The sequence below is a fragment of the Apis florea genome, unplaced genomic scaffold, assembly GCF_048593485.1.
Source record: "Apis florea isolate Af1SG1 unplaced genomic scaffold, ASM4859348v1 contig_3081_pilon, whole genome shotgun sequence".
NCBI lineage: Eukaryota > Metazoa > Arthropoda > Insecta > Hymenoptera > Apidae > Apis > Apis florea.
The window spans coordinates 2,932,977-2,948,011 of NW_028256703.1; the positions used below are offsets into that span (position 1 = coordinate 2,932,977).

At 39.4% G+C, this 15,035-nt stretch overlaps 1 protein-coding gene across 5 annotated transcripts in view; it reads left to right on the forward strand.

Moving 5' to 3' along the window:
• Positions 1 to 13,519, forward strand: part of LOC100872532 (prominin-like protein) — a 39,885-nt gene extending 26,366 nt beyond the window's left edge. Inside the window, exons 2-16 of one of the 5 annotated variants that reach the window (XM_086908604.1) lie at positions 2,879 to 3,146; positions 3,499 to 3,851; positions 3,933 to 4,054; positions 4,139 to 4,162; positions 5,279 to 5,574; positions 5,645 to 5,794; positions 5,876 to 6,091; positions 6,202 to 6,757; positions 6,900 to 7,058; positions 7,142 to 7,263; positions 8,289 to 8,339; positions 9,241 to 9,405; positions 9,944 to 10,024; positions 11,940 to 12,056; positions 12,134 to 13,519. In XM_086908604.1, the coding sequence (XP_086764730.1) occupies positions 2,879 to 3,146; positions 3,499 to 3,851; positions 3,933 to 4,054; positions 4,139 to 4,162; positions 5,279 to 5,574; positions 5,645 to 5,794; positions 5,876 to 6,091; positions 6,202 to 6,757; positions 6,900 to 7,058; positions 7,142 to 7,263; positions 8,289 to 8,339; positions 9,241 to 9,405; positions 9,944 to 10,024; positions 11,940 to 12,056; positions 12,134 to 12,146 (2,693 nt within the window). In that variant the 3' untranslated portion in view covers positions 12,147 to 13,519. Of the gene's footprint in view, positions 1 to 2,878; positions 3,147 to 3,498; positions 3,852 to 3,932; positions 4,055 to 4,138; positions 4,163 to 5,278; positions 5,575 to 5,623; positions 5,795 to 5,875; positions 6,092 to 6,201; positions 6,758 to 6,899; positions 7,059 to 7,141; positions 7,264 to 8,288; positions 8,340 to 9,240; positions 9,406 to 9,943; positions 10,025 to 11,939; positions 12,057 to 12,133 lie in introns of all 5 variants that reach the window. The other 4 variants (XM_086908607.1, XM_086908605.1, XM_086908608.1 and 1 more) reach the window with 4 other exon arrangements.
• The last annotated feature ends 1,516 nt before the right edge of the window (positions 13,520 to 15,035 follow it).

The window sequence follows — 15,035 nt, forward strand, 5'->3', positions numbered from 1 at the left end:
GAGGAAAACCCTTTGAATAATTAAAGAAGGGCATTACAGTCAGGTGAGCGCTCGTTGCACCGGTGCAACAGACTCACTGTCGTCCACGGTTTCGATCGATTTCCCAGTCATTGACCTCCACAACGATTATGCTAATGCCTTGTCGTAGGTTTCTATCTGTGATACTTTGCGATCGCTTTTTTTTTTTTTTTTTCTCCTTTGTATTCTGTAACATTAAAATTCGTGTCTTTCGTGACGTAACACGTGCTTTCGCTTAAAAATTCTCGCTCCTTCCTACGAAGGAAAAGTTGAAAGATCACACGCTTATTCACCACACGTTTCAACCACTTTTTCCTTCGCATGTTTCGGCTAGCCGTGTCGTCGTAACTTTCCAGATAATGGATATTTGTATCGCCAGTTGTTCTCTTTTTTTCTTCCTTCTTTTTTTTTTTTTTTTTCTCCCCCTCTGTACTTTTGCCTGCCCCTCATCCTTGCAACTTTCGAAAACCCGGCTCGTCCGATAAAGTGGCGCAGCTTGAAAGGGGGCCGGTGTGTAATCTGTTAAGTAAAACCGCAATGAAATTATCTTTCACCGACGAGAGGAAGCCGAGTAAACTCGAAACAAGTTCATTTTTCGTTCGTGCTCGCCTGGATAAAATCCATCCTGCGGAAGAGTTTTCATTTACAAAGTACTATCTATCGAATCGGTAGTAATAATAACGAATAAATCAAAGCCGATATATATTCTCGTCGAAGGTAAACTTCTCGGCAAACGAGGAAAAGGATAAAAGTTAAAAAAAAAAAAAAAAAAAAATTAAACCAATAAATTGTTACAAAAATCACTCAATGCAAATTTTTTTTAAACGCATAAAACGCATTTGCTCGGTATTTTAGAATTTGTACCCGATGCATTCGTCGCGTTCGTTGCAACCACACGTTGAATGGAAAGATCGGCCGACCATTCCATCAGGAACGATTGGAAGAACAAGCACTTCCCTGCGACCCCCTGCTTCAAACTCGCATATAAAAGCGTTAACGAGGCGATCTTTCTGCTCTCTATTATAACTCGCTATCACCGACTAGCTCTAGCTCTCCCACAGTTCGTAGAATTGAATCGCAGTAGCGGCCTCCGTTTAATTGGCCCGTTCACGACCAAATCACGTTTTTATCGGATTTCGAAACGAACGAGGAACGAGCTTCTGAAATTTCTCCAGATTTATACTCGTGAAAAATGTCTAGTTTACATTTTTTTTTTTTTTTTTTCCTCTCCCCCATCTTATTCAGAGCGGTTCTCACGAATTTTTTAACTCGACGAGCAAATATTGGGATAGGATGCTTTTTAACGAGTGTATAAGTCTGTTTATACTCGTTCTTTCCACGCTCGAATAATTCGGAATTTGGATCCGTCCGTGGTGGGAAAATATTTCGTCGCGAACGATTAAACTCTGTAATGCGAAATCAACTAGCCGCGGAACGAAAAGAGGGATGATCTACTCGAATTACTTCGATTCACCGATCTTTCGTCGACGAAAGCGCCCCTTGCGTGGAAAATATCCGAATTTTTTCGAATATTACATTTTAACCCCCGAAAAAATACTCGGAATATTATTGAAACGCGAGAGGAATAATAATATCGCCTCGTTGAATTTTTAATTTTTCTACTAAATTTGTTCGTATTAATATATATATATATACGTATTACGATCAAATTTTCGTGGTTGAAAAGTCGTTGTAATTATTTTTTAATTTCGTTGTGTTCTGATAGACAAAATTTCGTGGAAAATTTTATACGTACAACACTGTCAAAGCTGCCTCGTCGCGATATGGTAGTCGACTCGAACGACAGGTTATACAGTTAGAACGGAGCGCGTGCAGTCGAACCGTTCCAGCTTTTGCAGAAACCTGTACGATAAATCCGTTGGCGCACGTGGATTCGCGTGATTCGCCGAATGGCAGCTTGCACCAGAAACGAAACTTTGCATTTGAAACAAGTTTAGAAACTAGTTCGTAGACGTATAACACCGACGGCTCCTCCTTTTCTATGCGAATCGTCGAGAATTTCACGAAACGATTCCTCTCAATCCTCCCGATAGATTCTCGTATCGTATTCCACGCTTCGTATTCGCGATAAAAATTCGTCTCGAAAAAATAACGTTGCGTTAACGAGAAAACTCGAGAAAATCGAAAGAACCGAATTTCTCCTTTTCTCAAATTGTCTCTTCGACGAGATGAGGGAGAAAAAGGAATGAAACAAAAGGATCGTTCATCAATTCAAAAGGGGAGGAAAGGAGAGATCGTTTTATCACGTAGTTTATCTGGCGCCCTACAGAAAGAGTACTACCGCATCGTGCATCAGAAAATCAATGCAGCGGTCCACCGGGATATTAATCCAACGCGACCGGTCATCGACGTTTGATCCATTTTTCCTCAGGAGTAACTAGCAAATAAATTTCCCTCCCTCCGCCCTCATTACGTTCACCCTTCGACCTGGCAATCCTTCCTCCCTGACCTACGTCCTACATCCGACCGTGCCCCCGTTCTCCCTCCCCCTTCTCTCCTCCGTTTTTGTTCTCGCCCCAAAAACTGGTATCGGGGTTGCAGATGGAAAATATTCCCTTTAATGTCGCTCCGCTCCTCCGCTTCCTTCCTTCCTTTCTCCCTTCTCCTCCCACCCCTTATTCTTCGTTTCTTTCCTATTTATCTCTCTCTCTCTCTCTCTCTCTCTCTCTCTCTCTCTTTCTTTCGTATCGTAATTTCTTTCGTTAAAAATTGCTCGATTTTTTTTTTCTTTTTTTTTTAATACCGTTCCAATATCCGATCTTTTCAATTGTTATATCGACTCGTTGATTAATTTTCTTTTTTATTTTCCTTTTTTTTTTCTTCCTTTCTTTTGCCGCAGGAATGTTCACCGTCGTGAATGGACGGCCCACATTTCAATACAGTTTGCAAGAATGGAGGATCGTGGCCACCCATTACGGTGGATTGGCTGGTTTAACTTTCGTTGGACTCCTTCTGGCTGCGATTTTACCATGTGTGGGCTTGTTCTTCTGTTGCTGTAGATGCGCCGGCCATTGCGGTGCCAGGAGTCAACCGTTCGACAAGAAACACGATCATTGTAGGAAAGTGTTGTTGAGTATGGTGCTGATAGCGGTCGCTACTATTATTCTGTAAGTATTCTCTCTCTTTTTCCATTCCTTCCTTTCGTTTCAAAGAGGACAAAGATTTATCAGCGATTTATAACCAAATAACCCCCCTTCTCCTCGAACGATAACTTCCTCTCCTCGTTTTAATTTCCTCATCCTCGATACTTCGAAATTCCCCTTTGCACCAGCTCTGATCGAGCATCGATATCCATTTCAAAGAGAGTTTCGAACGAGTATCCATATCGATAAATAATTATTCAACTACGAAGCGAGTCGTATCGAAACGAGGAGCACGATACGCAATCGAGACAGATTTCCAATTCGTTTATTCCGTTATACGCGGACAAAGGCGCACGATTCCGACGGTTGGTTGCAGGTTCGGCGTGGTCTGCGCCTTTGTGACGAACGAGTACATGCAAGACGGGACCAAGGAGCTTCCCAACAACGTGGAAGTTAGCCTGAAAGACGTCAAGTTGTATCTGAGCAGCACGAAGCAGGAGATCAATAACATCCTCAAGACTAATTTCGACGAGCTGGAGATTAATTTGAACAACATCCTCCAGGCAAGTGGCAGAATCGTGACCGAACAACTCGCGGAGTACTCCCACGCAGTCTCGTTGACCAATCTAAGCGATATCGTGGCTGGGTTGGAGTCCATCAAGGAGGATCTCAAAACAATGCAGACGATCACCCGCGATCTAAGGACGAACGCTAGTCAACTGGACATCGGTATGGACATCAAAAAAAAAAATATATGTATAAATGATACATTCTGAGAAAAAAGAATATATATATTTCTACTCGTTCCAGTTGTACGAGGCGTTAAGAACAATCTTCTTCACACGCTTGCGGCATGCAAGACCCAAAATTGCAAACAGGTGTTGCACGATTACAAAGTGAATCAGATGTCGGTTCAAGTAGACTTCGACAAGGTATTTGTCCGCTTTTCTTGTGCGCTCGTCGTCAACATTCATACATCATCGATTTAATCTTCTTTCTCTTTTACATGCATTCAGTACATGGACCGATACTTCCCGAAGGTATGATAATTATTGTTAACGTAGTTAGTTGTTTTTTTTTTAACACTCCTTCGATTTATTCGCGTGTTCAATGGCGAAGAGATTAGAAAAGTATTACCGCATCGATTCGATAAAATACGCTACTTTCTTTTTGTATATTCTCCTTTATTTTCTTTCATCATGCTAATCATGTATTATAACCTTATAAGAGAAGGAAGATGAATCTTAATTTATTTGATTGCTTTTGCTTTTTTAATTCCGTATCCAAACAGTAGTAGACCAATGGAAATTAGATAATATATTTCTAATATAGCATATAGTAATTTATTTTCTTATGGATATCCAACCATTGGTTTACGAATAGAATTATTGTATAAACTTATCTGATTCCATGCTTACCACCAAATAGCTTCAGTCTGTAAGTCATAAGCATGTCAACTTTTCGATTCTGTGTTACCGTTCATTATGTGTAGTATCGTTCATTCATAAACCTATGTATTAAATGTCACGTTTAGAATGATCCATAAATTTATCGTACTTGACTCGAGGAAAGGGGGATTAATTTCGCTTTTTTTAGGCCAACTTTACCAATGTGCAAAGTAAACACACATAAAACTGGAAAAGAAAGAAGAAAGATGGAGAAGGAATGACATATTCTTTTTTTTTTTTTTTTTTTTTTTTTTTCCCTCCCCCTATAACTATGCACAATTTCTTTTGTCTCCGCTTTTGAATTGAGATCTGTCCAAACACATCTTCGATATACTTTTATTTCCAAGCCGTGCACTCTTTGCATTCTCTATCAGTCCGTGACGAATAGCTTTTTAACAGAGACTTGGATACATTTTCAATGCACTTTATATATACACGACACGCAATCCCATTGATCTTTTAACATATCATTAACATATATGGAAATCGTCCATTTAAACGGATACTATATAACGCATGACACTGTTTTTCATATCGATACCTCTAACTGTTCCACGCTCACTCGTCTTCTCGTTTAATGTGTCCATTCAGGCATCGTAATCGTTTATATTATACTTGCGAATGGACAAACATTCATTCTGGTCCTCGATATCCCGATATTAATAACCATTTGTATCGAACGATCGCCCGTTGCTACTTTTTTTCCAGTTGCCAAACGTCACGTCCGCCTTGAACAATATCACGATGCTGATGAAGGACAACATCGTGTCGGAAGTGAGCCAGGGTAAAGAGTCGTTTCTGAAAATTCAGAAAGACATTCAATACGCCGTGAACCAGACCATCCCAGTGGTCAGCGCGAGCATCAGGAATGCCGGCGATTTTCTGGCCGACCTCGCGAGAAACATGACAATGCTCATCGACAGGATAAACAACGACATAGACAAGGTGTACATGAAGCAAATAGACGTTGCACGGACGAGCATCGATCAGTATTCACCGTACAGGTAATGAAAGAGAAGAGGAGCGAAGAACATTTCAGAGTCCGATAATTAGACAAATGTATTTTCCCTCCAGGTACTATCTGGGACTCGGGATATCGGGGATTTTATTAACGGTCCTAATGTGTCTCACCTTCGGTCTTTTCTGTGGCATTTGTGGAAAACGGCCAGACGGTTACGGGGACGATTGTTGCAACAAAGGATCCGGAGCACGATTTCTCATGATGTAAGCTCATACCATTATCCAATTCTGGATAATTAACGATTGACGGACAACAACAATGGTCGTGCTTTCATTTCGAACCAGGGCTGTTTGGATCATCTTCCTTCTGACCAGCATTCTAATGGTGATCACGGTAATACACATGGTCGTCGGCGTTCTGGCGCAAAGGGCTGTCTGCGAACCTTTGAAGAACCCACAGGATAACAGGATGTTCGCTCTGGTCGATGAAATCGTACAGATAAAAAAGATACTGTACCCCAACAAACCCAATGCCGATGTGAACATGAGCTATATCATAACGTAAGTACCCGACATTAGCATAACCTCAAAAGATTGCTGTCGAAAATTTCCAACTACGTGTCCAATCCAAATCTGTTTTTCTTTTTTTCTTTTTTTTATATCCATCACAGAAACTGCCATCGAAACGAAACGTTGTACAAAGTTCTCAAATTGAATTATCTGTTCGACGTGAACACGTTGCGCGAATACACGGGTCGCTACGACATCAACAACACGATCCAACAGCTTCGACGCAAGATCAGTCTCTCGCCCGGCGTGGTTATCCTCACGGAGAGCGCAAAGTCGAAATTGAACGATCTCGCGCAGAGCGGCCTCAGCGATATCAAGTTCTATCAATACGTGGAGATTCTCGCTGATAATATCACGAATATCAACTTGGAACATCTTGCCAAACAATTGTTGGACGTGTCAACGGAACTGCCAAAGGGGCAGGATGACATTCGAGCAAGTTTGGAGAAAAACGCACTTGATTTGGCGTATTATCACGAACATTTGGTGAGGCCAATGGCGATGCTCAGCGAACAATTGGCAGCCAAGGCTGTGACCCTCGAGGAGAAGATAAAGTTTAATCACAGTTCGATGGCAGAGGCCATTCACAATCTCGTCGACGAAGTGACGAAGGCGCAAAAGTTTTTGAACGAAGATGGGCCAGAATACGTGCAACAAGTAAGTTTCATTAGCACGAATTCTTTAGCTTAAGCCGTTAAAGACATTATCGACGATAGACATTCCCTGCTCGACATTGTCTATAATTTTAAATTTAAGTTTGAATAAAAAATCGTCAGGATTCCGTCTTTTAATCTTGCAGCTGGCTACTAAATTTGGGAACGCTTTCCTTCGTCAAGTGGACGATTTCCTCGAGAGGGTTATCGATCACGCTTTGTTCCACGTAGGAAGATGCACGCCTGTTTCGAACGCGTACAACGCCACGCTGGTCGCTGGATGTAGCAAGATTTTAGATCCATTTGTAAGCGATTAATTTTCCTCCCAATCTCTTTGTCCCATCATCGAGATGCTGTTACATTTTATCTTTTCGTTTATGATCCGCAGAATGGTTTCTGGGTGAGTGTAGGCTGGTGTTTAATCCTCTTCATCCCGACCATCGTGCTCTGCGTAAAACTGAGCGCGCTCTATCAAAAATCGGATCCCTATCCAGGACCCCTGGTCGAAGCGTAAGTTTCCGCCATTTTCATTTCAAAAAAAAAAAAAAAAAAAAAAAAAGAATTGACTTCATTTAAACCCAATCGATGGACTCAACGCTATTTAAATGTTTCCAAAATATAATATAGATATCCGGTGCATGTTTCAATTTCAAATTCCCAAATTTATTGTTATTGAGAAACCGAAATTAATCATCATCGCTTATTGGATGTTTATTATTAAAGAAAGAGTATATAAGTTCTCGATTCGAAATTATCTCGTGAAACGGAAACAAACAATTGGCAAACAATTGTATTTTGGCTATCGTAAATCGTAGAAGAACAAAATTGACTCGTTTAACATTCACATTTTCGGAAACAATCGCTTTTATGATTTCTTCATGAGCTGATCTCTGGCCACCAAATTCTGAGCACTCTTTATGTAGAAAGTGTTGAGCCTTCTTCTGTCTTCAGTCTAGTAGTTAATCGAGCTTCCTCATTATCCCCAGCATGCACATTACTCGCGCTTGCGATATCTTTCCGTTTTCTAGTCGGCATGAATTATTCCATCTACGTTTTTGTCTAGCGAGTTTCAAAATTGCATCGCCAATTCTATCTAAACAAATCTCGCGCGAATATTATAAACGCGTGACTCACCATAAATATACGGCTCACTATCTCACTTATTCCCGATTTTCATTTCTCTCGACGAGTGTGAGCTATCAACTAATCATTCTGTCGCGTTAATTTTTTTTTTTTTTCTCTCGTGCAAGAATAAATCGCGAAATTAAAGAATAACAAACGTGTTTCCTCCCCTAACAGGGGTTCGATCGTCTGACATTTGTAACCAATTGTATTCTCTTGATTTAGATTTAGAAAATTTAGAAATCGATGAATCCTCCTCGGATTCGTCTTTGCGTAACGATGACGTAAAGATCGTCAGACGATCGTACCTCCTCATTATCTTACCAATGCCAGTAGATCATATTAAATTAAAAGTAGCTGTCTAATGTGTGGAATGGTTGTTGGAATCTAACCGCTAACACGCTCCGTTCCAGTGAATATTTGTATGACGCGTATGCAGACAGGGATAACATACCCCTTACCCAGTAAGTATATAAAACAACAAGAACAGCCAAGTTGCTCGCATGCTGAATTATTATGTGTAGCACGTTCGTAAATCCCTCGATAATCGCTGTGAACGCGACACGTAATTCGTTCATTTCACGATCCAATGCTCGGATATCACGTTTTTTTTTTCTCTCTCTCTCTCTTTCTCTCTCTCCTCCCTCCCTCATGATCATAGAGTCGAAAATACTAGAGTCGAAAGAAAACGTTTAGAGTGATTTGGTTCGTCGATTATTCTCTTTATCTGCATGGTATACAGCCCTTAATTCTAACACACAGCCCACAATTCTATCTTAGACAACATATTGTAGGATCAGAGGAAATGAAATTGTAAGAGAGAAACGAAAATTTTTATTTTAAAAAACTCTTTAAAACTTAAGATCCTACAGTATTCGATTATTTAGTAGATATATATATATAAATCTCCAAAATCTAGATTAATTTTCCGCCACTCGATCTTCGTGTCTGACATCTTCTCGACTTGGAATAAATTACGTCAAAATTACCTTATGAAAGTGATCGTTTTCTGTTCAAATTATTATCCCATGTCAATGTCGAGAAGGTATCAAACTTTTAGTATTACTAACGCTCGTTATATATACTATTTTTCCTTGGAGCTTGTAACTAACAATCGCGCAAAAAAGGAAAAAAAGAAAAAGAAGAATCTCTCTACACGCACACATTAATAGCAACACGGAAAGGCTAGCCCTCGCCTCGCGTGTACCAACCTATCTAGGATACATTAATGATACACACGCTGGAACAGCTTAGCAAACATAGTACACCGATATACTTTTCTAACTCGCATGACGAGTGATGACGATCGAAACAGTCGTAGATCGAAACTCGAACGAAACTGAAACGTTCCTTTTTTCCTTGCAGCGTTCACGACAAGAAATACGTGTCGCATAGCAGAGATCCTTACGCAAAATACGAAAGCTACGACGGCCCCGCGGGTGGATACAGCGATCGGGAAAGGGTACCGGAAGCGCATCAGAGCACGTCCCACTATCACCATTATTCCAGATATTCCGACGTGGCGCCGAAGTAAGTGTTTTGTGAATTCGAGTCACGATCTATCAGGCTATCATCAAAATTATCAATTTTGAGAAAATTTGTAATATAAAAAAAAAAAAGCGAGAGGACTATTCTATAACGAAATTTTCACATATAGGATAACGTAGAATTTCTTTTTTTTTTTTTTTTTTTTTTTTTCGAAAGAAAGAACACTCGTCGTTCGACCATTTTTTTTTTTTTTTCTCCCTTTCTTTTTTAAACGAATCGTGCTGTCGCTTTAACGATTTCTCTCTCCTACTCGTTCTTGTTCTCGTATCATCGTTTTTTTTTTTTTAATCGCATCTGAATTGAATATAATGATGGAAAACGAGCGAAAGTTCGTGTTATATCGATCTAGCGAGGCGTTGGAACGCGTTCTTGGGGGAAGTTGTCTGTCAGAGATTCTAGGGTTTTCTCTCTGATGAGCAAATCACACTCGTGATTCGTGAATAGGTTCTTTTAAAAAAAATCGATATTTTCATTCTCCTTTCTCCGGTTCACACTAGTTCATCTCTGATTTATTTTGCAGTTCCACGTGGCGAAGCCACGAACAAGCTCCCTCCAAAAAAGAACCTCACAATAAAGTCTTTAGCATATCGGTAGAAACGCAGTAAGTCTTGTAATTTTCATTCGGAGAGAAAAAAAAAAAGAAAAGAAAAAAAAAAATTTAAAAGCTTTCTGTGACACGTTACGCAATTTTCTTTTTTTCTTTTGTCTACAAACTTGTTGCTGTTCGGTTTCTTGTATTTCTTCGAGGCCTGGTCTTCCTCTTTCACCAATCACCGAAACTTTTTCGTTCGTTTTGTCTTTTCTTTCCTTCTCTTTTCTTTTCTTTTTCTTTCTTTTTTTTTTTTTTTTTTTTCTTTTCATTTATATGATTCGTTCGTTTCCTTTCATCGGTGAGCAAGGTTCCCACTCATCGCGCGAATTTTTGTCTCCTTTTTTTTTTTTTTTCGTTTCCTCGATTCTTTCGAACGGCCGACTTAATCGAGGATGGGATCAAGCTCTGAATAGAAACTTGCACGATAATTGATATGATGGACGAGGAATTTGAAATTTCAACCGATGTATGATTGTAAGTACTCTCACAAGAAATTTAATGAATGTTGAATACACATATATCCGTAGTTGTAAATCGAACGAACGGGAGAAAAGTAAATAATATATTTCGATATCACGATCTTGTATTTTGTGTAACGAGTTGATCTATAGATAACAGTATCCGATCTTTCCCCCCGCATCGTATCACTTCTACCTCGAATAAATCACGAAAGAAGTATGAATTGCATGATTTACCTTGTACAGTATATCGTTGAGAACGAAATTAAATGGGTCGAGTAGTTTCGCGAAGATGAAAGATCAAAAAAAAAAAAAGAAAAAAAAACTTCATTCTCGATGTACATCCGTAATTTATACAATGACGTATAAATTATCGTTATAAATAATCTACTCGACCCATTTTCAATGCATCGAAAAATATTGTGCTCGTCCATTTATGTCATTCTTCGATCTCACTCTTCTACCCTCTTCGATTACAATCACAATCTTTCTTTAAACTATTTAAAATAAAAGGGAATACGAACACATCTCATTAAACGTATCTCATCCGATCCAAGAATAATGATACCATTATCGAAAAAAAAAAAAAAAAAAAGAAAAGAAAAAGAAAAATGATAAAGGTATAATCGTTGCAAGGTACAAAATATTTATTATTATTGACACCATGCAAGTTATTCTTGATCCCATCCGTACATCTCATGCAACCCCGTTGGTCACGCTTTTTTTTCCCGGTTATTTCCAGGTGAGTGGGAACCTTGCGGGGGGGCAACTTCTCGCGTCTCTCGATACGCCTCTGCACGTAAGTCGCAAGACAGATTGTTACCTCAATTGTGTCTCCGTACGTTTCGTTTCTTCCTTCTGTTTTTCGTTCTTTTCGTTCGACTCAGTTTGCGTCGCAAGCAAATAAAGCTTCGCTAGAGCTTTTGCAGGAATAAATGAAAAAGAAGTTAGGTTTTGCGACCAAAAAAAAAAAAAAAAGAAAAAGAAAGAAAAAAATATGTTGATCCGTATACTTGGCCATATTTTACACGCCATCGCCACAATCAGTTGAAAACAGTGTTTAAAAGAATTAATACACAAGAATTATTGAAACAGCATGTTATTATTATTAAGAATAGTATATTATATTATCGAGTCACCTTTTTTTCTTTTTTCACGATAGGAGATCACGATACAAAATTTACTTTGATTTCGCTTCAGCAGCTTCGTCATCCGTTTGTTCGCTAAAGCATACGTACATACATACAGCTATGGCAAAAGATAACTTTCTTCCATATTTCGAGAATATTATCTCTATTTCTCTCTCTCTCTCTTCTCTCTCTCTCTCTCTCTCTCTCTCTCTCTCTCTCTCTCTTTCTCTCTTTCTTTTTGTGCTCGTTATTCGATACGTTTGACGAAGAATAGAAAGTAAGCGCTTGAAATCTATTTTCCTATGGTTTCACCGACACGAGGGATTATTATTGCAGAAATTGTGACTTCCCTAACGGTGGCCCTCCCGGGTACCAACCAGCTGCCGCAGCTCCTCCACCGCTAAGCACGGAATACGAGCGGCCACCTCCCTATTATTATTATCCTGGGCCAGGGTGAGGACAAATTAAATTAAAATCTTGAAATATATAAGGAAATTGTGTTTTTCTATGTATTTTCTGTGTATTTTCAGGGACACAAATTAGGAAACAAGTGCCGTGGCATGCACAAAGGTAGCGCTGAATAGCGTGGCTACCCACAGTCTCACCCGCAGTTACAAAAGGACGCTCAAAAAGAAAGAGAAATCCGGATGTAAACGAGACTATGTTTAATTGTAGCGTTCCTGTTTGAGCGTGCCACGGACCGTGCGAACGGCAAAATCAATTAAAGACCAAGTTTACGATAAAATACAGACTGAGGTAGGCTAAATGGATCCTTCGGCGAGCCGCAAGTAATGTGATCAACGTGTACGATTCGTTTCGATTTAGTATTATTTTTAGACATCGTGCGTATATCACGAGAGAAATGTTACATTGTTCGTGAATATTGTTTTTTTTTCTTCTTCTTTTTTCTTTTGCGATAGCAAAATTTACTTGTTCTTTTTTTTTTTTTTTTTTTTTTTTTACAGCGCTTCAACGATTTCTTTCTTCTTTTTTCTTTTTAATCACGAGACGAACTGTAATAAAAACGACGATTCAAATCGTTTGTGTTAATCGCTGGACAATCGATTTTTTAACTTGACTGATATCGTTTTGCCACCGTTTTCTTCACCGACGTTCAATATTTCTTCCGTCAAATGCCATCGCGACCTAAGTCTCTTCTACTCTATCCATCCTTTCGACCCGACTTCGAGATTTACGCGTGTTATACTCAAAGTTCGATTCGCCCTTATTCTCGAAGACGCGTCGATTACGTTCTACCGAAGTTGCTCGAGAGGCACTCGATATGATTATTTGCAAGGAAATTTTTCTGTGAAACCCTTAGACTCCCCTCTGGAATTTAGTTCCTAATGAAAAAAGAAACACACACGCGCGTAGTAATTGAAAATAATAATAATCATCATCATCATTATCATCATCATGCGTTAATCAGTATTAACGAAAATTCGTTGTCGCGCCTCCCTTGTTCACCCACACGCTTTCTCTTTCACTCCCAACACAAAGATCCTATCTTTGTTCAAAAGTTAACGAACGTGTATATAACATTCAACCGCTTGTGTCTTATGAATTTTCATCGTATTTTACGTGATAACTGCCTACCAAGAAACAAGAAGAAAAGTACACAGAACGACTATGATGACACGTGGCTTTCATTAGCCAATACGCGTTTAAGATGGAACACGTGCGATCGATTATTAAATACGAACCATTATTGCGTTTCATATGCTAAGAATTATAAAGATATTATTAATTTTCAAATTCGATCAAATTTCACGATAATTGATCAACATTGAATTCTTCGGTGCACATGTGTACCAAGTGTACCAAGAAATTCGTTCATGAAATTTTGCTCACTTCGAACGACACTGCCATCATTTCGAGACGAGTCGACAGGCAACAACGACAAGCAACAAAGCAACGTACAACATTTGAATCTTTTGGAACAAACTTCGATCGCACAGTTTCCAATCGGAAATTATTCGTAAAAATCGTTGGCGTATGAATGAGTAATCGACCAATGATTTTTCACAAATCTCGAGCACTTAACAACGCCATATTTAAATGCCAAACGACAATTCTTTAACCGTGGACCGTGAAGTTGGAACGTTACGAAGGTGCTTGAAACCAACTTCACGATCTATCCTCTCTCTTTCTCGATCTTGCCAGCGGATCGTTTTCCTAAGGTGTAAAGGGGGAATCTTGAAACTAACTTCCGTCTCGCTCACGTAACAATGAAACCAGCGATTTTTTCCGAAGTTAGTTTCGTCGCAAGATCGTCTCTGTTAAAAATACTCTATGTACATGGTTCTTTAAGTAGATTTTTTTTTCTTCTTCTTCTTCTTCTTCTTCTTACTATTAACTTTACCGTGTAATTTACCTTAGACGGGATATTTACGCGTCGCATAGAAAATTGTCGTACGTTTATCCACGCGTCTACGCGACGGGTGAATATCTCGACGCAACAAGATGCAACATCCGTACAGTACTTCGATGTTAAGGATGAATCTTTTTCGAGCGTCGTGGAGGTGCCACTTCCTGTTTTTTAACTGTTTAAGCTCGTTCTTTGTAAGTTAGAGGCTGCTTAGGGGATGGTGGGAACCCACCCGCCCAAACGAAAGTCTTTTGAGAGAGCATTTGTAGCATTGTTTAGATGAATAATTGAATAACGTTCATTGCAGTCGAAAGTGATCGAAAGTGTATCGTCTAGCGATAAGTAAGTGATGTAAAAATGAACATACGTAACATCTAGTTTTTAAATTCGATTAAAAATTTCACGATTGTACACAGCTCAATATTACTGCAATGACGACTGCAACGGATCGAACGAAAGCGTTAAGCGTTTCTCCAGTTTTTGAATTTAGAAATACTTTTAGGAATTGAAAATATCGATCGGTACGAGTCCCTGTGTATCCGTTGGGGACCGTTAGCGTACCGATTGAAATATTGGATTACGGACTTGTGCCAATCGGTGCGCGAGTCTCTCGTTCGTAGATCGAAGTTCGACCATGTTTCTAACGTTTCTCGATCAGATTTTAGATTTCTGATGAATTACTGTACCGCAATGATGGCATGTCGGGATGTTGCATTATCCGTAGACAACCTGTCGTTTCACATAGTCGTTGTCATTGCGAAGCAGCGAGTTTTTAACGTTAACGTTGTAACGGTAGATTACGCCGCCCATGCAACGATCTTTGATCGATCGTTGGCAGATTGCCAAAAAAAAAAAAAAAAAAGGAAAGAAAAAAAAGGGGGGGGGGAAGCGAAAAAAAGATGCAAACAAACAAAAAAAGAAGAGAGAGAATACTTTGCTCGTACATTGCTCGTACGTAAAGCGTGAGAAAGTGGGAGCACAAAAATCATTAGAATCTTTTTAAAACGATGACGATAGGAAAGGAGAGAGTAGAGTAAGTGTGAGGATCGCGTGAAAGGGAAAAA